The sequence below is a fragment of the Ceratotherium simum genome, chromosome 7 (assembly GCF_057802395.1).
Source record: "Ceratotherium simum simum isolate JZ-2026a chromosome 7, ASM5780239v1, whole genome shotgun sequence".
Taxonomy (NCBI): Eukaryota; Metazoa; Chordata; class Mammalia; order Perissodactyla; family Rhinocerotidae; genus Ceratotherium; species Ceratotherium simum.
In genome coordinates, this window is record NC_141906.1 from 76232712 (window position 1) to 76259551 (window position 26840).

Here is a 26840-nt window from a genome sequence, read left to right on the forward strand (position 1 = left end):
CTACTAGAGGTCTTAATTGGAAGGGGATAGGTAAAGACTTCGGTACTGTTACAGGAGTTAGTGACCATTTGAACAAATTCAGAACTCTGGGGAGGGGACATAGAAGATGTGTTGGGGTTGAGGACGGACAGGGTGGCTTCAGTATCAACCAGTGCCTAAACTAAATCATCCCCAATTTTTATGTATATTTTCCCTAATTGGTCTGTTTTTAATAGGGGAAAAGTCGCCTGTAATTCCCTGGAGCAGCCCTATTGTTGTTGAGAAGGAGGTGGTTGAGGGACCTTGTCAGGGTGGAGTGGAAGCCACTGTTTATATTTTGGACAGTCCTTTTTAAAGTATCCAGTATGTTTGCAAAAGAAGCAAGCTTTTTAATTCTTGGGTCCCAAAGTATTTGGGGCCCTCTTGTAAATTGTTGTAGTTGTGAAGTCATAAGTTTGACAGTCTTTTCCTGGTAGTCTGAGACTCAGGTTGCCTGGTTTTCTCTATCCTTTTCTAAAGTCTTAGACAGTTGATTAACTAGTGAAGCTAATTCATGAGGACGTTTAGCTATCCAATTTAAATCATGTTGTTTAATCAGAGTATTGAGCATATTGGAGAGACCTGCCATAAAAATGGAATTAAATAGATTTTGAGTCTCATCAGTTAGCTCTTTTATTCTTGAATTTTCTTGAAAAATTTTTTCAAATCTATGGAAATAATCAAGGACAAGTTTGTCCTTTTTCCATGCACAACACTGGATAGTTTTCCACTTTAGTTGAGGGGGAAAAATTTGGGGTAGAGCCTTGAGCAATTTGCTAGCCTGTTTGTGAGCCTTATCAAATCCTTGGGCTCCTGTAAGTTTAAAATCATCTAAAGGTTGTTCCCGAGAAGCTACCAACATCCATTTGGGCACTACCACATTTCCAACTAGCATATGTATAAGCTAATATAGGTCAGAGAAGCCTGGCTGAGAAGCATTTGTAATCAGGCTGAAATGGTGTTCAGATTCAAGAGAATTGGTTTTTGGATTTGGAAAGTCCTTTACCAAGCCAAAAGTTTGGATTTGGTCTAAGGGGCATAGGTAACCTGGCGGTTATCATTTCCAGTGGATTGGATTTTAAAGGGGGCTATTAAAGCAGTTTCAGAATTATCCGAAAGATTTGGAATTTCTGAGGCAGAAAAGAAAGGCAGCGCAGACAGACTAGAGGAAGAAGGGAGAAGAGGAGGGTAGAGCAGAGAAGGGAGAAGAGGGCCTGAAGAAGAGAAGGCGGCTCAGAAGAGTCACATGCTCAGGGTTCAGTGAGTGAAACCTCCAGAGACGGTTTAATTTTATTTTTGTGAGCATTAGAATATTTTTCTAATTTAATTAAACACTCGTTAAATTTGGGATTGTTTTCTTTAAAGAAGGCTATAGTAGCTTCATAATCCCACTTGGAAGCTTCACCATACCAACCAAAATAAGCTTCCCATTGTTTTTGAGAGGTTTGATAGTTTTGTTGCTCCAGTTGTGCACACAAGTAAACCAATTTAGGAATTTCAAAAGAACCCCATTGAGGCCATTGTAATTTTAAATCATCCCGGGTTATCTTGGTCAAAAGATCCAGCCATTTACAGCTATCCTTTCCATATTTCTTATATGTGTATCCAACTGGAGTACCTGAAGGAGGCATTTCTGCCAAAGAGGACTTAGAGTAGGGGTTCCCCATGGTACTCACCTATGAAGGTGTCCCTTCAGTTCCCTGAAAATTTCTTAGGCATCCGTACAACCAGAAGTGAAAAAGCCCTTTCTCTGGGCAAAACAGTCTTGCACCTCGACCAAGACGGGAGGTTTGGACCATGGACTCTTTACCTGAAATCTCTCAGAGCTTCCTGGACACAACTGAGCACAACAGGCTCTTGCAGGTGCCTTGCATTGGTTTGAGGCAGCCACAGGAGAAGAGCAGGAGGGCCACAGATCCCACTTCTGACACCAGACGTGTTAACCTGGAAGAAAACACTAACAGTCAGAGGTTCAAGGAAAGCTGAAGTTCATTTTGTCCAGTTACAGTCTGCAGGCTGGGGAAGCACTGACCCAAGGAGGTCTTGCTTGGGTGTTCTGAAGGGGAAGAGTAGGGAAAAGATTATATAGGCTGAAACCACAGGATGTTGTCTCCGGTCCAAAATCCATGGTGACTGTTGACAATAAACAGGGTCTTCAGACACGGTTTGGTGGTCTGACTGCTGGTATCGGTCTATCTTTGTCTTTATCGTAATCAGCATAACAGGAACATTGGTAAAAGGTCAGTTTCAAAACAAAATGTCACAAGTTAGGGATTACTGGTTATGTTACTCAAGTTTCCATTTCTCCTGGGAAACTGATGTGGGGTCAAAAAGAAAAGAATTTACGCCTCCGTTAGCAAGAGAGAGTCTAGTTTCTTTTATAACTTTTAACACATTTTCCACTAATCTGTAAGGCTCATGAGGAGAACCACCATGCCTGTTTTGTTTACCACTGTGTGGATGGCACACAGTGCCTAGTACCTGGGAGTCTCTTGCTAAATATGTTTTGAATTAATTAGGCAATCAATTAAACATTTATCGAGTACTTGTTAAGTGTTAGCCTTGTTTAGGTACTAAATATCAAAGATATAGCTGTGAACAAGACATAGCATTGACAGTCTAAGGAAGAGAGACTGACACATAAGCAGATAATTATGAAGCAATAGAATTAGTGGTAGAGGATGCATAGGGCATTAACTGAGCATGGAAGAGATGCACCCTTACCATTCAATTGAGGGTGCAGCTTTGATGGTCAGAACCTCTTCTTGTCCTTCTGCCATACCAGCCCTGAAAATCCACAACCCTGGATCAGTCTTTTCTCTTAGGCTCCCAAATAATCCAGCCTTACTGGAGAAAACACTGTAATAGTGTTGATTTATACCACATTCATACTTAGAATTTACAGTCACAGCTGGGTCCCCTGTGCTGCTCAGCATTTTTCTTACTTGCCCTTTGTCAGCTCCCTCTCCCATGACCCACACTGATAATTCTCAGCCTTAAATTCTTCTTAAAGTTGTTGCTGTACTCCCGTCCTCTCAGACTTTCATACAGAAAATAGAAGCCATCACACAACAGCTACTTCAACCATTAACTTTTTTGCCATTCTTACCTGTTCCTCCTGTCAAGGAAGAGTTATCTCTCTTTGGACCTATATTCTGGATTGTCTTGCCACCTTTTCTTCTGGGTCCGATTTTGAATATTATATTGTGCGACTCTGGTTTCTGTTAAAATTCTCTGAAGAATGTTGCATCTTTTTTGTTTATTTGTTCTAGCAGGCAATCAATCTGGTTAAGTTCAGACTATAAGTTCTTTCTAACCGTCTGTGAACAGTGACTCCAATGTTAGTTCACTTCTCAAAGCTTTTGTTGTACTCCTTTAGGTTTGTCCCATGCATGCACTGCTCAGGGGTGGTTCTGGGATATGTGCCAGTTCATACATAGAATTAAGGGATCTACTTTTCTAGCTCATTCCTCTTCAAGATACCCACCCCCTACACTCTCCAGATCCCATGGGCTGCATTTCCTGGAATTTTTAGTTACAGTCAGTGAGAGAGAGATGCACATAGTGGGGTAATTCCTTCGTCAGTGCTGGAAGTCCAGTTTTTCTTACTTTTTTGAAAGCAGAAAATAATTTCATTTTTATTGTAGTAAAGGTAAAGACAAATAAATAAAGAGAAAAAAATAACCAAAATTCCAGAGATCACTACCATTAATCTTTTGCTGTGTATCATTTTCTGATTTTATATATAACAAACAAATAAATAAATAGCTTAAAAAATAATAGCCTTATTGAAATATACAGTTGATTGTTGTTATTCCTGGTAATTATATTCTGTAAAGTTGCTACAAACCTGAATTAGCAAATACTGAACTGTTGCTCCTAGAGGAGAAACAGAGCTAAGTTCCTGCGAGCCTCTGATCAGAAAATTTTGGTCAACTAATCAGTGTATAACCTTGTTTTATGTGTATTTCTGCTTAAAGACACCTTATTTACTATTTATTGTTGATTCATTAACATTGAACTTAGGGCCAGTAGCACTGTAGCTCATGTCTGAATGAAGCTTATCTAATACATGTGTTTTCTCCATAAGGCACATCACAGCCTTCTTCTACTTAGGAATACTAGATAGTACTACAGCACTGTGCTTGAGGGCCATTATTAACAATGAAATCACCAACAAAAAGCACAAAAATGCAGAAAACTTGGCACTAAATATACCTTGAAAAGGATACTTGTTTACAGTATGAAGTCTGAAACAAAAAGGCAGAGCATTGACTTGTTCAACCTCAGCTGGCAATGTGCACATCTGGTAACTCAAATTTTTCATAGCTCTGTGCAAGTCTGCAAATGACCACAAAAGCACCAAGAGTATTGATTTTGGGATTACAAATAAATTTAGCAAATAGGGCAATTTACAAATAAGGAATATGTGAATAATGAGGATTGCCTGTAATTTACATACCATAAAATTAACCCATTTAAAGTGTACAATTCAGTGTTTTCAGTATATTCAAAGAGTTGTGGAGACATCACCACAATCAATTTTAGAACATTTTCATTATCCGCAAAAAGTCCTGTACCCCTTAGCAGCCACTCCCTTTTTCCCCTCATCCCCACCCCCAACCCTAGGCAACCACTAATCTACTTTCGTTTCTATAGATTTGCCTATTCTGGACATTTCATGTTAATGGGATCATGCAATATGGCCTTTGTGACTGGCTTCTTTCACTTAGCGTGTTTTCAGAGTTCATTGACCTTGTAGCATAAAGCAGTACTTCATTCCTATTCATTTTATGCATATAGCGCATTTTATTTATTCATTTATCAGTTGATGGGCATTTGGATTGTTTCTACTTCTTGGCTATTATGAATAATGCTGCTGTGAACATCTGTGTACAAGTTTTTCTCTGGATATATGTTTTCATTTCTCTTGGGTATGTACCTAGGAGTGGAATTGTTGGGACATATGGTTACTCTATGCTTAACCTTTTGAGGAACTGCCAAACTGGTTTCCAAAGTGGCTGCACTATTTTTCATTCCCAGCAGCAGTATATAAGGGTTCCAATTTCTCTACATCCTCACCAATGCTTGTTATTATCTGTCTTTTTAATTATAGCTATCTTAATGGGTGTGAAGTGGTATTTCGTTCTGGTTTTGATTTAATTTTTTAAAAAATTTTCTTGATGGTTAATGATGAGCATCCTTTCATGTGCTTATTGGCCATTTGCATATCTTCTTTGGAAAATTGTCTGTTAGATCCTCTGCCCAATTTATAAGTGGGGTATTTGTCTTTTGATTATTGAGTTATGTGTGTTCTTAATATATTCTACATATGTGTCCCCTATTAGTTATATGATTTGCAAATGTTTTTTCCCATTCCGTGGGTTGTCTTTTTACTTTCTTGATGGTTTCCTTTGTAGCACAAAAGTTTTTGATTTTAAAGAAGTCTAAATTATCTATTTTTTCTTTTGTGGTTTGTGCTTTTGGTGTCTTATCTAAGAAACCTAATCCAAGATCATGAAGATTTGTTCCTATGTGTTCCTCTAAGAATTTTATATCTCTTACATTTAGGTCTGTGATCCTCGTTGAGTTAATTTTCTCAGTTTGTGTTAGGTAGGGGTCCAACTTCATTCTTTTGCATGTGGATATCCAGTTGTACCAACACCATTTGTTGAAAAGACTATTACCCATTGAATTTTCTTGGCACTGTTGTCAAGAATCAGTTGATTGTAAATATAAGGGTTTATTTCTGAACTATCAGTTCTGTTCCATTGATCTATATGTCTATTCTTATGCCAGTACCACACTGTCTTGATTATTCCAGGTTTGTAGTAAGTTTTGAAATTGGGAAGAGTGAATCCTCCAACTTTGTTTTTCTCTTTCAAGATCAGCTGAGCTATTCTGGGTCCCTTGCATTTTCATATGAATTTAAGGATCACCTTGTCACCTTCTACAAAGAAGTCCACTGAAATTTTGATGGAAATTGCATTAAATCAATTTGGGGAGTACTGCCATCTTAACAATATTAAATCTTCCAATTCTGAACAAAAGATGTCTTTCCATTCATTTAGATCTTCTTTAATTTCTTTAAACAATGTTTTGTAAGTTTCAGAGTATAAAATTTATAGTTCCTTTGTTAAATTTATTCTTAAGTATTTTTTGATGGTATTATAAATGGATTTTTCCCTTAATTTCATTTTCAGATTGTTCATTGCAAATATATAGAAATACAATTCATTTTTATATACTGATCTTGTATCCTGCAACTTTGCTGAAAGATAAATGACTTTTAAGCTAAACAGATAAAAGTAATTTTAAGCTTTTATTTATAAAAGTTAGAGATCGTAATTTAACCCATATAATGTCCAAGTAGGTATACCAAGTTATGTCATAAGGTTTTCTTAGTAATATGGCGGAAATTAGCTCCAGTTTCCTCCCTGCCATGTCAGTTGATTGTTATAGTACTTTTAGGCTTTTATTCTCTGGACTCATACTCATCAAGAGAGTTGTATAGATTGAAAATGATTATAGATTTGAGATATTAAGGGATCTGGCTTTTTATCCTGGATTCAATCCCAAGCACACTTATGATAGAGTGATTTCACTTCAGAACTTTCATTCTGAGCATTTTGATTTTTTATTAGTTCATCCATGTTTTTGACCTGAATCTTTGCCTTTGGTTTATTGTTGTTTGTTTGGTTAATTCCTTCAAAGCTGCTTCCTTTCATTCTTTTTTTATTTTATTCTATTTGTTTTTTTGATTTTTATCCAGTTGAGCTCAGGGTTGCAGGAGAAAAGAATCAATAGATGAAAATATCTAAAGCATGCACGGGGCTAGCTTTTGGCAATTTTGTCATTTTGTGTAACTGGACTTTCTGACAGGTTTATGATGAATATCAATCAGGATTGAACACTGAATTCCAAACTCCACTGGCACTTCAGTCTGGAGTAGATCAAGAAGAAGACAAGAAAGAGGTATGTAATGGTACTGCTTTCGGACATCAGTATTTCTACTGTAATAGTATATATAATAGTTTATGTGAATAGAATAGTACTATATAAATATATAAATTGGAAACAGTTTGTTGTGTCCTAACACGTTGAGCTAATACTATGAATTTCATAGATAAGGCAAACAAGTTGAGTCATTTTAATATGTTCAACTTCTCTTCCAAGCTCCTAGGATTTAGGGTGCCTTAATGTAAAATTGGAGATCTGATCCTAGTGAATTTCTCCAGAAAGTGATATTTGCCACAATAACTTATTTAAAGGAAGAGTTTTAATTTATGGCTTCCTTTTTTTTCTTTTCAGTAGTTTAAACCAACAGTTTTTAACACTGGCCATGTACCAGAATCAGATGTGGAGCTTTTTTTAAATACAAATGCCTGGACCCAAACCAGATATACTGAATCAGTATCTGAAAAGGTAGGTCTGGGGCATCTGTGTTTTTAAAAAATACCACTGATGATTGTGATGTATCCTCAATATTCAGAACTATTAGACTTTTAATATTTTTTACTAAAAGGACTCAAGCTACTCAAAGGGCAAAAACATGAATGGGTATACCAATACCCTTTGAGTAGCATGAGTCCTTAAAAGAAACTATATAAATCCAGAGGTATGAACAGATCACACACAGGATAGTAGCACTTGCTTTTATTATACTTGTTCTCTTTAGAAGTATGATGCTCTGGGGGCCAGCCCAGTGGCATAGCAGTTAAGTTTGCACGCTCCGCTTTGGCGGCCCGGAGTTTGCCAGTTTGCCAGTTTGGATCCCAGGCACGGACCTATGTACCGCTTGTCAAGCCATGCTGTGGCAGTGTCCCATATAAAGTAGAGGAAGATGGCCACAGATATTAGCCCAGGGCCAATCTTCTTCAGCAAAAAAAAAAAAAAAAGGATTGGCAACAGATGTTAGCTCAAGACTAATCTTCCTCATAAAAAAAAAGAAGTATGATGCTCTGATATTCCTCAGTCCTTCTTCCCTCTTCCCCACCATGTTGGGCTAGGCTTAGAGTATCCAATTGTGGTATGGTTTTAATTTTGAAAAGTTAAAGTGACTATTGTTCTGTTATAAAATACCTCTCTTATTCTTTCTGTGGTCCTGCTTCTGTGCTACATACTACTTTGGAACACAGAGTAAATATAGTATATATCTTATATCAAATACAATCTTATCTTCAAGTGCTGTTGACAAGGGACTATATTAAGGGCAAACTAAATCAGTACTTCTTTCTCTGATTCGTCTGTAGCGTCTAGTAGCTGTGTGCTTGAAAATAAAAAGCTCTTGCTGTATGTGATATTAACCTGAGTCACCATAAATAGAAGGAAATTAAAGACTTATTTCCAGGGCCGGCCCCATGGCTTGGTGGTTAAGTGAGCGCGCTCCACTGCTGGCGACCCGGGTTCGGACCCCGGGCTCGCACCGACGCACTGCTTCTCCGGCCATGCTGAGGCCGCGTCCCACATACAGCAACTAGAAGGATGTGCAGCTATGACACACAACTATCTACTGGGGCTTTGGGGAAAAATAAATAAATAAAATCTTTAAAAAAAAAAAAAAAAAAAGACTTATTTCCATGTGACTTCTATATCATATATTTTTTTTTGTCTGTGGCACAAAGATATTTTCCTTCCTTAGAAAGTCCTCTGAAAGCAGAATCTTAACAATTTTATCTTCTTTCCTATAGCGTCAAAAGCAATACCTGAGACATAGACGACTTTTCATGGATATTGAAAGAGAACAAGTAAAAGAACAACAAAGGCAAAAAGAATATAAGAAGAAAATTGAAAAGTAAGTTCTTTGTTCCTTGTTGTGAGCCTTAAATTACCAGTTAAGATGATTTTGGAAACTAAGTTTTAGAAATAATCAGGCAGTGGTTTTGCCTTCTGATCATAGTGGAAACAACTATTTTTGATCTGAGTAAAAGTAGTAAAAGATGGTTAAGAGCCATGTTTTTTTAATAGACTTTATTTTTTTGGAACAGTTTTAGGTTCACAGCAGAATTAAGTGGCAAGTACAGAGTTCCCATTTACCCTCTAACCCTATACATGGATTGCTTATCCCACAACATCCTCTACCACAGTGGTACATTTGTTACAACTGATAAACCTACATTGACACACATAATTCATATTTTACATTAAGATTCACTCTTGGTGTAGTACATTCTTATAGGTTTTGACAAATGTGTAATGATATGTATCCATCATTATAGTATCATACAGAATAGTTTTACTGCCCTAAAAATGCTTTGTGCTCCGCCTATTCATCTCTCCCTCCCTCAGCCCCTGGCAACCACTGATCTTATTGTCTCCATTGTTTTGCTGTTTCCAGAGTGTCTTATAGTTGGAATCATACAAATGTGTAGCCTTTTCAGGTTAGCTTCTTTCACTTAGTAGTACGCATTTAAGTTTCCTCCAATGCCTTTTCATGACTTGATAGCTCATTTCCTTTTAGTGCTGAATAATATTTTATTGTCTGGATGTACCACAGTTTATTTATGCATTCACCTACTGAAGGACATCTTGGTTGCTTCTAAGATTTGGCAATTATGAATAAAGCTGCTATAAACATCTACGTAGAGATTTTGTGTGGGCATAAGTTTTTAACTCCTTTGGGTAAGTAACCAAGGAGTGTGTTTGCTGGATCGTGTGGTAAGAGTGTGTTTTCTTTTATAAAAAACTGCCAAACTTTCTGCCAAAGTGGCTGTACCATTTTGCAACGAATGAGAATTCCTGTTGCTCCACATCCTTGCCAGCATTTGGTGGTGTCATTGTTTTGGATTTTGGCCATTCTATTAGGTATGTAGTAGTATCTCGTTGTTTTTAATTTGCAATTCCCTAAGGACATATGATGTGGAGCATCTTTTCCATATACTTATTAGCCATTTGTATTTCTTCTTTGGTGAGGTATCTGTTCAGGTCTTTGACCTCTTTTTTTTTTGAGGAAGATTGGCCCCGAGCTAACATCTGTTGCCAATCTTCCTCCTTTTTCCCCTTTTTCTCCCCAAAGCCCCAGTAGATAGTTGTATGTCATAGTTGTACATCCTTCTAGTTGCTCTGTGTGGGACACTGCCTCAGCATGGCTTAATGAGTGGTGAGTAGGTCCATGCCCAGGATCTGAACCGGCGAACCCCAGGCCGCCAAAGTGGAGTGCACGAACATAACCTCTATGCTACCAGGCCAGCCCCTGGCCCATTTTTTAAGTGGGTTATTTATTTTCTTATTATTGAGTTTTAAGAGCCCTTTGTATATTTTGGATAACAGCCCTTTATCAGATATGTCTTTTGTAAATATTTTCTCCTAGTCTGTGGCTTAAATTCTCATTCTTGACATTGTCTTTCAGAAAGCAGACGTTTTTATTTTTTTTTATATTTATTTTTGCTGAGGAAGATTTGCCCTGAGCCAACATCTGTTGCCAATCTTCCTCTCTTTGTTTGAGGAAGACTTACTGTAAGCTATTATCTGTGCCAATCTTTCTCTCTTTTGTGTGTGGGTCACCTCCACAACATGGCCACTGATGAGTGGTGTAGGTCTGCGCCCAGGAACCAAACCTGGACTGCTGAAGTGGAGCACGCCAAACTCAACCACCAGGCTGTGGGGCCAGCCCCCAGAAGCTTTTAATTTTAATGATGTCTAGCTTATAATTATTTCTTTCATGGATCTTGCCTTTGGTGTTGTATCTAAAAAGTCATTGCCATACCCAGAGTCACCTAGATTTTCTCCTGTGTTGTCTTCTAGGAGGTTTATAGTTTTGTGTTTTACATTTAGCTCTGTAATCCATTTTGAGTTAATTTTTGTAAGGGAGTGTAATGTCTGTAGCTGGATTTATTTTTTTGCACATGGATGTTCAGTTGTCCTGCACCATTTGTTGAAAAGGCTATCTTTGCTCCATAGTATTGCCTTTACTCCTTTGTCAAAGATCACTTAACTGTATTTATGTGGGTCTATTTCTGGCCTCTCTTCTGTTCCATTGACCTATTTGTCTATTCTTTTGCCAATACTACACTGTTTTAAAAGGGAAATAATGCCTATAAGAGACTCATTTTAGCTTTAAAGACGCACATAGGCTGAAAGCAAAGGGATCAGAAAAGGTATTCCATGGAAATGGTCACCAGAAGACAGCGGGAGTGCCTATCTTTATATCAAACAGAATAGACTGTAAGTTAAAAAGGGTCATGATAGACAAAGAAGGTCATTATTTAAAGAGAAAGGGGTCAGTTCATCAAGATGATATAACAATTTTAAATATTTATACACCAACATAGGAGCACCTAACAGCAAATACTAACAGAACTGAAAGGAAAAATAAACAGCAATACAGTAATAGTATGGAACTCTAATACCCCTCGCTCAACAATGGATAGATCATCCAGACAGAAAATCAAAAAGGAAATAGCAGTTTTGAACAACAGTATAGACCAAATGGATCTATACAGAACATTCTGTCCAACACCAGCAGAATACACATTCTTCTCAAGAACTCACAGAACAATTCTCCAGGATAGATCATGTTAGTTCTAAAAAAGTCTTAACAAATTAAAGAAAATTGAAATTTTATCAAGTATCTTTTCCAGTGAAAAGATGGCTTGAAACTAAAAGTCAATAACAAGAGGAAAATTGGAAAATTCACAAATACATGGAAATTAAACAACACACTCCTGAACAACCAATGGATCAAAGAAGAAATCAAAAGAGTAATAAAGGGGCCAGCTCGGTGGCGCAAACGGTTAAGTGCGTGCACTCCGCTGCAGCAGCCCGGGGTTTGTTGGTTCAGATCCCAGGCGCCACCAACGTACAGCTTGGCAAGCCGTGCTGTGGCAGCGTCCCATATAAAGTGGAGGAAGATGGGCACAGATGTTAGCTCAGGGCCAGTCTTCCTCAGCAAAAAAAAAAAGAGGAGGATTGGCAGATATTAGCACAGGGCTGATCTCACACACACACAAAAAAGGTTGATGAAATACTGTTAAATTAGAAAAAAAAAGAGAGAGAAATAAAAAAAAATCTGAGACAAACAAAAGTGGAAACACAACATACTGAAGCTTACGGGATGCAGCAAAAGCAGTTCTAAGAGGAAAGTTTATAACTATCAATGCATTCATTAAGCAAAAATAAAGATCTCAAATAAAGAACCTAACCTCAAGGTGTTAGAAAAAGAAAAGAAACCCAAAGTTAGCAGAAGGAAGGAAACGACAAAGATCAGAGCAGAAATAAATGACAGAGAATGGGAAAAAAATAGAAAAGATCAGCAAAACTAAGAGTTGGTTTTTTTAAAAAGATAAACAAAATTGAAAATCCTTAGCCAGATTAACCAAGAAAAAAAAAAGACTCAAATAAATATAATTATAAATGGAAGAGGAGACATTGCAACTGATACCACAGAAACATAAAGGATCCTAAGAGACTACTAGGAACAATTATATGTCAGCAAATTAGGCAGCCTACAAGAAATGGACAAATTCCTAGAAACATGCAACCTATCGAGATTGAATTACGAAGAAATAGAAAATATGAACAGACCAATTACAAGTAAGGAGATTGAAATAGTAATCAAAAACCTCCCAACAAACAAAAGTCTAGGACCAGATGGCTTCACTGGTAAATTCTACCAAACATTTAAAGAAGAATTAACACCAATCCTTCACAAACTCTTCCAAAAAATAGAAGAGGAGGGAACACTTCCAAACTCATTATGAGGCCAGCATTACCTTGAAACCAAAACAAGATAAAGACATTATAAGAAAAGAAATTTACAGGCCAATATCCCTGATGAATATAGATGCAAAAAATCTCAACAAAATATTAGCAAACTGAATTTAATAATATGTTAAAAGGATCATACACCATAATCAAGTTGGATTTATTCCAGGGATGCAAGGATGGTTCAACATCTGCAGATCAATCAGTGTGATACACCACATTAACAATGAAAGATAAAAATCATGTGATTGTCTCAATAGATGCAGAAAAAGAATTTGACAAAATTTGACATCCATTCATGATAAAAACTCTCAGCAAACTGGGTATAGAGGGAACATACCTCAAGATAATAAAGGCTGTATATGACAGGGTCACAGCTGACATCATACTCAATGGTAAAAAGCTGAAAGCTTTTCCTTTAAGATCAGGAACAAGACAAGGTTGCCCACTCTTGCCACTTTTGTTCAACATAGTACTGGAAGTCCCAGCCAGAGCAGTTAGGTGAGAAAAAGAAATCAAAGGCATCCAAATTGGAAAGGAAGAATTAAAATTGTCAGTGTTTGCAGATGACATGATATGTATAGAAAACCTTAAAGACTCCACCAAAAACCTGTTAGAACTAATTAATGAATTCTGTAAAGTTGCGGGATACAAACTCAATTTACAAAAATCTGTTGTGTTTCTATGAATGAACTATCAGAAAGAGAAATTAAGAAAACAGTTCTATTTATGATAGCATCAAAAAGAATAAAATACTTAGGAATAAATTTTACCAAGGAGGTGCAAGATCTATACACTGAAAACTATAAAACATTGGTGAAAGAAATTGAAGAAGTCACAAATAAATGAAAATTTTTTCCTTACTCATGGATTGGAAGAATTAATATTTTTTAAATGTCCATAGTACCCAAAGCAACCACAGATTCAGTGCAGTCCTTATCAAAATTCCAATGGCAGAAAAAACAATCCTAAAATCATGTGGAACTAGAAAAGACCCTGAATAGCCAAAGCAATCTTGAGAAAGAAAAACTAATCAGGAAGCATCATGCTTCCTGATTTCAAACTAGACTCAAAGCTATAGTAATCAAAGCATTATGGTATTGACATAAAAACAGATACATAGATCAATGGAACAGAATAAAGAGCCCCAAAATAAATCAATTAATTTAAGACAAAGGAGCCAAGAATATACAATGGGGAAAGGATATTCTCTTCAATAAATGGTGTTGGGAAAACCAGATATCCACATGCAAAAGAATGAAATTGGACCCCTATCTTACACCATCAAAAATCAACTTAAAATGGATTAAAGACTTGAATGTAAGACTTGAAACTATAAAACTCCTAGAAGAAAACATAGGGGTAAGCTCCTTGGCATTGGTCTTGGCAATGGTTTTTCTGTTATGACACCATAAGCACAAGCAACAAAAGCAAAAATAATCAAATGGGAATATATCAAATTAAAAAGTTTCTGGAGGAGGAGTCAAGATGGCGGCGTAAGCAGACTCGGAACTCACCTCCTCCCGTGGAGACAGCCAATTTACAACTACTCGTGGAAAAATTACCCCTGAGACAGAACTGAAAACTGGATGAGAGGAACTCCTGCAACAACGGACAATCCTAACTGAGGTGGAAGAGGCAGAGACTCCCTTCTGGAGAGAAGAAATGCCGCCTTCACAAGCCGCAGCGCCTCACGGCCGCCGGGAGCAGCTCACAGGTACGCAGCCTCCCTGGAGGCGCGGGGCCCTGAGCCGGGGAGCGCCCCCGCTGTGGGCATTTTGTGGACCCAGCACAATCGAGACCAGCGGCATAATATCTGACTGTGCCTGCTACTAAAACACTGGGGAGCACCCCCAGAAAACCCGGTTCACAAAGAAACTAAAATTGGCTCTTAAAGGGCCCACGCGCAAACTCATCCGTTTCAGGAAGCACCCTAAAATCATCAGAAAGAAAGGTGTACAGTGCTTTGGTGACAAGAGACTCACCTAATAGGCCCTGAGTGCATCTCGGTGAGGGGTGAGACCTCTCCAGGGACTGGGACATTGGCGGCGGCCATTGTGTGGCCTGGTGTGGGCATGCTGACACAGACGCCATTGGAGTTCTCCCTGAGGCCTGCTAGCCCAGGGTCTGCCCCACCCGCTAGAGCACCGATTTAATCCAGCTCAGCCGGGGCAGGCAGCCCACCCTAGAGACTGGCCCCACCCAACAACAAGCCCTCAGGCAACGTGTGGGCCTGCATAGATTGGTGACTGGATTCTCTGCAGCCTGGCAACTGAGCCGACTTGAGCAGGGCAGGGTGTGCACAAGGAGCGGGTGGAGAGTGTGTGGCGGTGGCAGAGTGTGTGGGGCTCCCGCCGTGGAGAGACTGGGTCCGCTTGGGGAGGTCGGGGCGCTCACACGGGGCAGGACTGTGTTGACTGTGTGTGTGGACCTGTGGGCGGCAGGCAGGGCTTCTCAGCCACAGAAGACTTGTACTTCTCAAAGACCCACATAGGAGGTTTGCTCCACCTTCCAAAACCTGAAACAATTGGGTGCTCCTGTGCCTGAGGCCAGCCCCACCCAGCTGCAATCCTCAGAGAGCTGACAAGAGACCTAATAGGCTAGAGGCTTACAGCAATTGTAAGGCCCTGAGCCTAACAACCTGCCACGGTGGGGGCCTACTCACTTAAAAGAAATACTGCAACACAAATGTGGTATTAGAACTTGCAGCCAACTGTGCTGGGGATCCCCACACCTGATAAAGAGACTGAAGGGCCCACAACAACTACAAGCAGCTGAGCATTACAACAGCTGGCCAGGAGCATAACTCAGCCTCCTGGGCGCCTACAGGGAGAGCAAACAGGCCACAGCAGAAGGATACACGTAGCCCACATAGGGGTCACCCTGGAACATTGAGAACTGAGGGAAGCACACTGGAAGCCTCCTAAGCCATCACTTACATAAGGTCACCTATCCAAGAGCAGGAGACGTAGCTGACCTACCTAATACGTAGACACAAGCACAGGGAAAGAGGCAAAATGAAGAGGCAAAAGAATACATTCCAAGTAAGGGAACAGGACAAAACCCCAGAAAAGGAACTAAGTGAAACAGAAATGAGCAACCTACCCGACAGAGAGTTCAAACTAAGAGTGTTAAGGATGCTCACTGATCTGGAGAGAAGAAGAGATGAACTCAGTGAGAATGTCAACAAAGAAATGGAAGATATAAAAAAGAACCAATCAGAAATGAAGAATACAATACTGGAAATGAAAAATTCATTAGAGGGACTCAAAAGCAGAGTAGAGGATACAGAAGAACGGATCTGTGAGCTGGACGAAAGACTAGAAGAAATTACCCGAGGTGAACAGGTAAAAGAGAAAAGAATTAAAAAGACTGAGGACAGTCTAAGGGACCTCTGGGACAACATCAAGCGCACTAACATCCACGTTATAGGTGTCCCGGAAGGAGAAGAGCGAGACAAGGGGGCAGAGAATCTATTTCAAGAAATAATAGATGAAAACTTCCCTATCCTAAGGAAGGAAACAGACATCCACGTACAGGAAGCACAGAGAGCCCCAAACAAGATAAACCCAAAGAGGCCCACACCAAGACACATCATAATCAAAATGTCCAGAATTAAAGATAAAGAGAGAATCCTAAAAGCAGCAAGAGAATGTCAAGTTACGTACAAAGGAAACCCCATAAGGCTATCAGCTGACTTCTCTGCAGAAACCTTACAGGCTAGAAGAGAATGGCACAATATATTTAAAGTGCTAAAAGGAAAAAACTTACAGCCAAGAATACTCTACCCAGCAAGGTTATCATTCCAAATGGAAGGAGAGATCAAAATTTTCCCAGATGAGCAAAAATTAAAGGAGTTTGTCACCAAGAAACCAGTGCTACAAGAAATGTTAAAGGGACTGATTTAAGGGGAAAAGAAAAGACCACAAATAGGAAAAATTATCTATTTCCATGATTAGAACGTAATGGATACAAATGCACAACAAAGAGGTTAGATATGATATCAAAAACATGAGGGAGGAGGGGAGTTAAAGAGTACAGCTTTCAGACAGAGGTCAAACTAAAGTGACCATCAATTCTGTATAGAAGAAGAAAGGAACAGAGGAGGACTACTAAAACACTGAGAAAAAAAAAAAGTTAAAAAATGGCAGTAAGTACATACTTATCAATAGCTACTTTAAACGTCAATGGACTAAATGCTCCAATTAAAAGGCATAGGGTGGATGACTGGATAAAAAAACAAGACCCATATATATGCTGCATACAAGAGACACACTTCAGACCTAAAGACACTCACAAACTGAAAGTGAAGGGATGGAAAAAGATACTCCACGCAAATGGCAATGAAAAGAAAGCTGGGGTAGCAGTACTCATATCAGACAAAATAGACTTTAAAACAAAAACTGTAAAAAGAGACAAAGAAGGGCATTACATAATGATCAAGGGAACAATCCAACAAGAGGATATAACACTTGTAAATATCTACGCACCCAATGTAGGTGCACCTAAATATATAAAGCAATTATTAACAGACATAAAAACAGAAATAGACAGTAACACAATAATAGTAGGGGACTTTAACACTCCACTTACACCAACGGATAGATCATCCAAACAGAAGATCAATAAGGAAACATTGGCCTTAAACGACACACTACAACAGATGGACCTAGTAGATATATACAGAGCATTCCATCCAAAAACCGAAGAATACACATTCTTTTCAAAGGCACATGGAACATTCTCCAGGATTGATCACATATTAGGCCACAAAACAAGTCTCCATAAATTTAAGAAGATTGAAATAATACCAAGCATCTTTTCTGACCACAACGGTATGAAACTAGAAATCAACTATAGGAAGAAAATCAGAAAAGCTACAAATACATGGAGATTAAACAAAATGCTACTGAACAACGACTGGGTTAACGAAGAAATCAAAGAAGAAATCAAAAACTACCTGGAGACAAATGAAAATGAAAATACGACGTGCCAGAATTTATGGGATACAGCAAAAGCAGTTCTAAGAGGGAAGTTTATAGCGATACAGGCCTATCTCAACAAACAAGAAAAATCTCAAATAAACAATCTAACAATGCACCTGAAGGAATTGGAAAAAGAAGAACAAACAAAGCCCAAAATCAGTAGAAGAAGGGAAATAATAAAAATCAGAGCAGAAATAAATGAAATAGAGACCAAAAAAAACAATAGAAAAAATTAATAAAACCAAGAGCTGGTTCTTTCAAAAGATCAACAAAATAGACAAACCTTTAGCTAGACTCACCAAGAAAGAAAGAGAGAAGGCACAAATAAGTAAAATCAGAAATGAAAGAGGAGAGGTTACAACAGACACCTCAGAAATACAAAAGATTATAAGAGAATACTATGAAAAGCTATATGCCAACCAATTCGACAATCTGGAAGAAATGGATAAATTCTTAGAATCATACAACCTTCCAAAACTGGATCAAGAAGAAGTAGAGAATTTGAATAGACCAATCACTAGTAAGGAGATCGAAACAGTAATCACAAACCTCCCCAAAAATAAAAGTCCAGGACCAGACGGCTTCCCTGGTGAATTCTACCAAACATTCAAAGAAGACTTGAATACCTATCCTTCTCAAACTCTTCCAAAAAATTGAGGAGGGGGAAGCTCCTAACTCATTCTCTGAAGCTGACATTACCCTGATACCAAAACCAGACAAGGACAACACAAAAAAGAAAATTACAGGCCAATATCACTGATGAACATCGATGCAAAAATCCTCAATAAAATACTAGCAAATCGCATACAACAATATGTTAAAATGATTATACACCATGATCAAGTGGGATTTATTCCAGGGATGCAGGGATGGTTTAACATTCGCAAATCAATCAACGTAATACACCACATTAATAAAATGAAGAATAAAAATCACATGATCATCTCAATAGATGCAGAGAAAGCATTTGACAAGATACAGCATCCATTTATGATAAAAACTCTGAATAAAATGGGTATAGAAGGAAAGTACCTCAACATAATAAAGACCATATATGACAAACCCACAGCTAATATCATCCTCAATGGTGAAAAACTGAAAGCCATCCCTCTAAGAACAGGAACCAGACAAGGATGCCCACTCTCACCACTCCTATTTAACATAGTACTGGAAGTCCTAGCCAGAGCAATCAGGCAAGAGAAAGAAATAAAAGGGATCCAAACTGGAAAGGAAGAAGTGAAACTGTCACTATTTGCAGATGACATGATTTTATATATAGAAAACCCCACAGAATCCACCAGAAAACTTTTAGAAGTAATAAACGAATATGGTAAAGTTGCAGGATACAAAATCAACATACAAAAATCAGTTGCATTTCTGTACACTAACAACGAAGTAGCAGAAAGAGAAATTAAGAATACCATCCCATTTACAATTGCAACAAAAAGAATAAAATACCTAGGAATAAACTTAACCAAAGAGGTGAAAGATCTGTACACCGAAAACTACAAAACATTTCTGAAAGAAATTGAAGAAGACACAAAGAAATGGAAAGATATTCCATGCTCTTGGATTGGAAGAATTAACATAGTTAAGATGTCCATACTTCCTAAAGCCATCTATAGATTCAATGCAATCCCTATCAAAGTTCCAACAACATTTTTCACAGAAATAGAACAAAGAATCCTAAAATTTATATGGAACAACAAAAGACCCCGAATAGCTAAAGGAATCCTGAGAAAAAAGAACAAAGCTGGAGGTATCACACTCCCTGATTTCAAAATATACTTCAAAGCTGTAGTAACCAAAACAGCATGGTACTGGCACAAAAACAGACATACAGATCAATGGAATAGAATCGAAAGCCCAGAAGTAAACCCACACATCTATGGACAGCTAATCTTTGACAAAGGAGCCAAGAACATACAATGGGGAAAAGAAAGTCTCTTCAACAAATGGTGTTGGGAAAACTGGATAGCCATATGCAAAAAAATGAAAGTAGACCCTTACCTTACACCATACACAAAAATTAACTCCAAATGGATTAAAGACTTGAATGTAAGACCTGAAACTGTGAAACTTCTAGAAGAAAACATAGGCAGTACGCTCTTCGACATCAGTCTTAGCAACATCTTCTCAAACACCACGTCTGACCGGGCAAGAGAAACAATAGAAAAAATAAACAAGTGGGACTACATCAAACTAAAAAGCTTCTGCACAGCAAGGAAACCATCAACAAAACGAAAAGACAACCTAACAATTGGGAGAAGATATTTGCAAACCATACTTCTGATAAGGGCTTAATCTCCAAAATATATAAAGAACTCATGCATCTCAACAACAAAAAAACTAACAACCCAATTAAAAAATGGGCAAAGGACCTGAACAGACATTTCTCCAAAGAAGATATACAGATGGCCAACAGACACATGAAAAGATGTTCAAAATCATTAACTATCAGGGAAATGCAAATCAAAACTACAATGAGATATCACCTGACGCCCGTCAGAATGGCTATAATTAACAAGACAGGAAACAACAAGTGTTGGAGAGGATGTGGAGAGAAGGGAACTCTCATACACTGCTGGTGGGAGTGCAAACTGGTGCAGCCACTATGGAAAACAGTATGGAGATTCCTCAAAAAATCCAGGATAGAACTACCATATGATCCAGCCATCCCACTGCTGGGTATTTATCCAAAGATCTTGAAAACACCAATTTGTAAAGGTACATGCACCCATGTGTTCATTGCAGCGTTATTCACAATAGCCAAGACTTGGAAGCAACCTAAGTGCCCATCAAGGGATGAATGGATAAAGAAGCTGTGGTATATATACACAATGGAATACTACTCAGCCATAAGAAATGATGAAATCCAGCCATTTGTGACATCATGGATGGACATTGAGGGTATAATGCAAAGTGAAATAAGTCAGAGGGAGAAGGTCAAATACTGCATGATTTCCTTCATTAAGTAGTAGATAATAACAACCTTAAACAAACACATAGGGACAGAGATTGGATTGGTGGTTACCAGAGGGGAAGGGGGGAGGGAGGAGGGTGAAAGGGATAATTCGGTACATGTGTGTGGTGATGGGTTGTAATTAGTATTTTGGTGGTGAACATGATGTAATCTATGCAGAAATAGAAGTACAATGATGTACACCTGAAATTTTTACAATGTTATAAACCAATGTTACTGCAATAAACAAAAAATTTAAAAAAAAAGAGATTACAAAAAAAAAAAAAAGTTTCTGCACCTTAAAGGAGACAGTCAACAAAATGAAAATGCAACCTGCAAAATGGGAGAAGATATTTATAAACCATATATCTGATAATGGGGTCATATCCAGAGTATATGAGGAACTCATATAACTGTATAGAAAAAAACCAAACAACCCAATTAAAAAATGGGCAAAGGACCTAAATAGACATTTTTCCAAGAAGACATACAAGTGGCCAACAGGTACATGAAAAGTTGCTCAACATCATTAATTATCAGGGAAATGCAAATCAAAATCATAATGAGATATCACCTCACACCTGTTTGAATGGCTTTTTTCAAGAAGACAGTAGATAAGTGCTGGCAAGGATATGGAGAAAAGGGAACCTTTGTGCACTCTTGGTGGGAATGTGAACTGGTCCACACATTGTGGAAAACAGTATGGAAGTTCCTCAAAAAATTAAATATAGAGCTATCATATGATCCAGTAATCCCACTTCTGGGTATATATCTGAAGGAAATGAAGTCACTATCTCAAAGAGATACCTGCACCTCCATACTCATTGCAGCATTATTCACAATAACCAAGACATGGCAACAACCTAAATGTCTGTCAACAAGTGAATGGATAAAGAAAATGTAGTGTGTGTGTGTGTGTGTGTGTGTGTGTCTATACATATACATATACATATACATATATATATACATACATATATATATATAATGGAATATTATTCAGCCATGAAAAAAGGGAATCCTGACATTTGTGACAACATGAATGAGCTTTGAGGGCATTATGCTAAGTGAAATAAGTCAGAGAGAGAAAGACAAGTACTTTGTGATCTCACCTATATGTGAAATCTAAAAAAAGCCAAACTCGGGGGAGTGATGTCAGCATCATGGTGGAGTGAGCTTCCCCCACTGAACTCTCCCCCTCTAAGACACAACAAAAGGGACATTCATATTCCAAGAGAAATTATTCACACAACACAAGGGATGTCTGAGGCACCCATGCAGCTGTACACTCGAGGGCTGAGGTGCTGGGATCCCCAGAGGAAGTGGAAGGAGGTAAGTCCATCTCCCTTCCTTCCCCAAGGACTGTGACCCTGAGACTGAGACCACGTGGCTCTCCACAGGAAATCCGGCGCTCTCCAGGAGCCCTCCCAGCCCATGGGGAATCCCCCTGTGGAGGCAGCGGAACTGTTCGACAAGCTAGCCCTTCAGGAGAGCAGAGAGCAACAGTGAAGCGAGAAACCTCTGGGGTCAGGGAGGCAAAAGTAAGCCCCACGCCCCCCCAGCTGCCCCCCTGGCACTTCAGCACAGTGGCCCTGCAGCCTCAGCTCAGTGGGGCTTCAGCTCGGCTCTGGCCCCAGCACCAGCGGCGGCGGCAGCACGCCTGTGCCCCAGCCCTGGAGGCGGTGGCTCCCTGGAGCCCTGGCACCAGTGGTGGTGGCCCCCCTGGTGCCTCGGCACCAGCAGCTCCAGTGTTCCCATGCCCTGGCCACAGCGGCTCCGTCTCCCTGGCGCCCCGGCCCTAGCAGCTCTGGCTCATCTGCACCCTGGCTGCAGTGGCTCGGGCCCTACCACGCCACAGCCGCAGCTGCTCCAGCTCAACTGTACCACAGCCCCAGCTGCATCGGCTCAACTGCGCCCCGGCCACAGCTGCATTGGCTCAACAATGCCCCAGCCACAACTCCTTTACCTCAAGCGCTCACTGGCCCCAGCTGCTTCAGCTTGACCACACCCTGCCCCCAGCTCCCTCAGTTTGAATGGACCCTGGCTCCAGCTGCTGCAGCTTGGCCGTGCTCAGGCTCCAGCTGATTTGGCGCCAGCTACTTCAGCCCAGCCATGCTCCAGTTCCAGCTTCTTCAGCCCAGTGGTGCTGCAGCTCCAGCTTCCGCTTCTTCGGCCCAGCTGCGCTCCAGCTGCAGCTGCATCAACCCAGCCACGCTCTAGCTCCAGCTGCGTCGACCCAGCTGTGCTCCAGCTCTGTTCCCATGCTCCAGCTGTTCCCTGTGCTCCAGCCCCAGCAGCCACCGCTTGGCTGCACTTCAGCTGAGCCACGCTTCAGCTCAGCTGCACCCCAGCTCAGCTGCGGGCCGACCAGAACGCCTGTGGATCGAGGCGGGCACAGAATACACAGCTCTTGACCCCCACACAGTGGCAGCAAGAAGAACTGTGACCAGATGTTTTCAATATGAGGAAAAATAAGCCAAAACCGACAGGCACTATGCAAAAATGTATTAAATTTCCAGACCAAAAGGAAAATGACAAGCACCCCGAAGTCAACCCTGAAAGCACAGAAGTGTATAACCTTAATGAGAGAGAATTCAAAATAGCTATCATAAAAAGCGTCCACAAAATACAAGAAAATAGACAATTCAATGAAATCAGGAATTTCTTCAGAAAAGAGATTGAAACTATAAAGAAAAACCAATCAGAAATCTTAGAGATGAAAAACACAATAGAGGAGATAAAGACAAATCTGGAAGCTTAAGCGTCAGAGCTGACAATGTGAAGGAAAGAATTAGCAATATTGAGGACAGCAATGCAGAAATGCTTCAGATGGAAGAGGAAAGAGAACTAAGACTAAAAAGAAATGAAGAAACTCTCTGAGAAATATCCGACTCAATTAGGAAATCCAACATGTGGATTATAGCTATTCCAGAGGGAGAAGAGAAGGGAAAAAGGAGCAGAGAACTTGTTCAAAGAAATAATAGCTGAGAACTTCCCAAACATGGGGAAGGAGCTGGAAATACCATTGAATGAAATCAATAGATCTCCTAAATATAACAACATGAAAAGACCCTCTCCAAGGCATACAGTAGTAAAGCTGGCAAAATTCAATGACAAAGAAAAAATATTAAGGGCAGCTAGACAAAAAAAAAAAATAACGTACAAAGGAATTCCTATCAGGCTCTCAGCTGATTTCTCAACAGAAACTTTACAGGCTAGGAGAAAGTGGAATGACATATTTAAAATTCTGAAAGACAAAACTTTCAGCCAAGAATACTCTATCCAGTGAAAATATCTTTCAGATGTGATGGAGAAATAATAACTTATCCCAGATAAACAAAAGCTAAGGGAGTTCATTGCCACAAGACCCCCACTACAAGAAGTGCTCAAGAAGGCCCTCATGCCTGAGGAAAAAAAAGAGAAAGGGGATACAAAGTTTTGAACAAGGAGGAAAACAGGTCAATAAAACCGGAAAAATTGCAGCTCTCTATCAGAATAGATTAGCAAACACTTATAAAACCAAAGATCAAGGGAAGGAAAACACCAAAAATAAATATAACCTCATCACTTTAAACACAAACTAACAACACAAGACAGAATAAGTTGTGACAACAATAGCTTAGAAGGGGAAGAGGAAAGGGATCGAATTGACTTAGTCTAAGGGCATAAGAGGCCGTCAGAAAGTGGACTATCACATCCACGAGACTTTTTATACAAACCTGATGGTAACCACTAACCAAATAATCAGAACAGAATCACACACGATAAATAAAGAGAAAACTAAGAGAACCACCATACAGAACTACCAAAGTAGTTGTCCAAAACACACAGGACGAGAAACAAAAGAAATGTAAAAGAACCGGGAAATGAGCAATAAAATAGCAATAGTAAGCCCTCATATATCAATAATTACCCTAAATGTAAATGGACTGAACTCTGCAATCAAAAGACACAGAGTAGTGGGATGGATTAAAAAACAGGACCCAACAATATGCTGCCTCCAGGAAACACATCTCAGATCTAAAGACAAACACAGGCTCAGAGTGAAAGGATGGAAGACAATACTCTAAGCTAATGACAAACAAAAGAATGCAAGTGTTGCCGTACTTATATCAGACAAAGTTGACTTCAAGATAAAACAGGTAATGAGAGACAAAGAGGGGCAATATATAATGATAAAAGGGACACTCCACCAAGAAGACATATCACTTATAAATACATATGCATCCAACACAGGAGCACCAAAGTACATAAAGCAACTATTAACAAACCTAAAAGGAGATATTAACAACAACACAATAATAGTAGGAGATCTTAACACCCTACTTACATCAATGGATAGATCATTCAGACAGAAAGTCAATAAGGAAATAATGGACTTAAATGAAAAACTTGAGGAGATGGACTTAATAGATATATATAGAGTGCTCCATCCAAACCCAGCAGATTACATGTTCTTCTCAAGCGCTCATGGAACATTCTCAACAATAGACCATATGTTGGGAAACAAGACATGCCTCTATACATTTAAGAAGATTGAAATCATAACAAGCATCTTTTCCGACCATAACGCTATAAAGCTAAAAATCAACTACAAGAAAAAAACCAGGAAAGTGACAAAGATGTGGAGACTAAACAACATGCTACTGAACAACCAATGGATCATTGATGAAATTAAGGGAGAAATCAAATCATATCTGGAGACAAATGAAAATTAAAATACACCATACCAGCTCATATGGGATGCAGCAAAAGTGGTCCCGAGAGGGAAACTCATAAAAATACAGACCCACCTTAGCAAACAAGAAAAAGCCCAAATAAGCAACCTCAAACTACGCCTAACAGAATTAGAAAAAGAAGAACAAACAAAGCCCAAAGTCAGCAGAAGGAGGGAAATAATAAAAATCAGAGCAGAAATAAATGAAATCAAAACCAAAAAAAAAACAGTAGTAAGGATCAATGAAAAAAAGAGCTGGTTCTTTGAGAAGATAAACAAAATTGACAAACATTTAGCCAGACTCACCAAAAAAAAAGAGAGAAGGCTCAAATAAATAAAATTAGAAATGAAAAAGGAGAAATTACAATGGATATGACAGAAATACAAAGGATTATAAGAGAATACTATGAAAAGCTATATGCCAATGAATTGGACAATCTAGAAGAAATAGTTAAATTCTTAGACTCATATGACCTCCCCAAACTGAATCAAGAACAGAGAACCTGAATAGACCAATCACAAGTAAAGAGATTGAAACAGTAATCAAAAACCTCCCCCAAAATAAAAGTCCAGGGCCACATGGCTTCTCTGGAGAATTTTACCAAACATTCAAAGAAGATTTAATACCTCTCCTTCTCAAACTATTCCAAAAAATAGAGGAAGATGGAACACTTTCCAACACATTGTACGAGGCCAATATCACCCTGATATCAAAGCCAGACAAGGACAATACTAAGAAGGAAAACTACAGACAAATATCCCTGATGAACATAGATGCAAAAATCCTCAACAAAATATTGGCAAACTAAATACAGCAATACATTAAAAAGATCATTCACCATGATCAAATGGGATTTATACCAGGGACACAGGGATGGTTCAACATCCGCAAATCAATCAGTGTGATACACCACATTAACAAAATGAGGAATAAAAACCGTATGATCATCTCAATAGATGCAGAGAAGGTATTTGACAAGATCCAACATCCATTAATGATAAAAACTCTCAAAAAATGGGTATAGAAGGAAAGTACTTTAACATGGTAAAGGCCGTATATGACAAACCCACAGTCAACATCATATTCAACAGGGAAAAACTGAAAGCCATCTCTCTGAAAATAGGAACAAGACAAGGGTGCCCACTCTCACCACTCTTATTCAGTATAGTACTGGAGGTTTTGGCCAGAGCAATTAGGCAAGAAAAATGAATAACAGGTATCCAAATTTGCAAGGAAGAAGTGAAACTCTTGCTGTTTGTGGACGATATGATTTTATATGTAGATAACCCTAAGGAATCCATCGGAAAGCTCTTAGAAATAATCAACGACTACAGCAAAGTTGCTGGGTACAAAATCAACTTACAAAAATCAGTTAAATTTCTATACTCTAATAATGAACTAACATAAAGAAAACTCAAGAATACAATCCCGGGCCGGCCCTGTGGCTTGGTGGTTAAG

At 39.0% G+C, this 26840-nt stretch overlaps 1 protein-coding gene across 9 annotated transcripts in view; it reads left to right on the forward strand.

Moving 5' to 3' along the window:
* The window catches only part of CCDC15 (coiled-coil domain containing 15), an 88298-nt gene that overhangs the window by 28996 nt on the left and 32462 nt on the right, over positions 1–26840 (forward strand). For 6 of the 9 annotated variants that reach the window (XM_087433875.1, XM_087433876.1, XM_087433878.1 and 3 more), the window contains 3 exons: positions 6901–6993; positions 7333–7443; positions 8709–8812. In XM_087433875.1, coding sequence (XP_087290001.1) covers positions 6901–6993; positions 7333–7443; positions 8709–8812 — 308 coding nt within the window. Of the gene's footprint in view, positions 1–6900; positions 6994–7329; positions 7444–8708; positions 8813–26840 lie in introns of those variants that run through there. The other 3 variants (XM_087433877.1, XM_087433881.1, XM_087433882.1) reach the window with 2 other exon arrangements.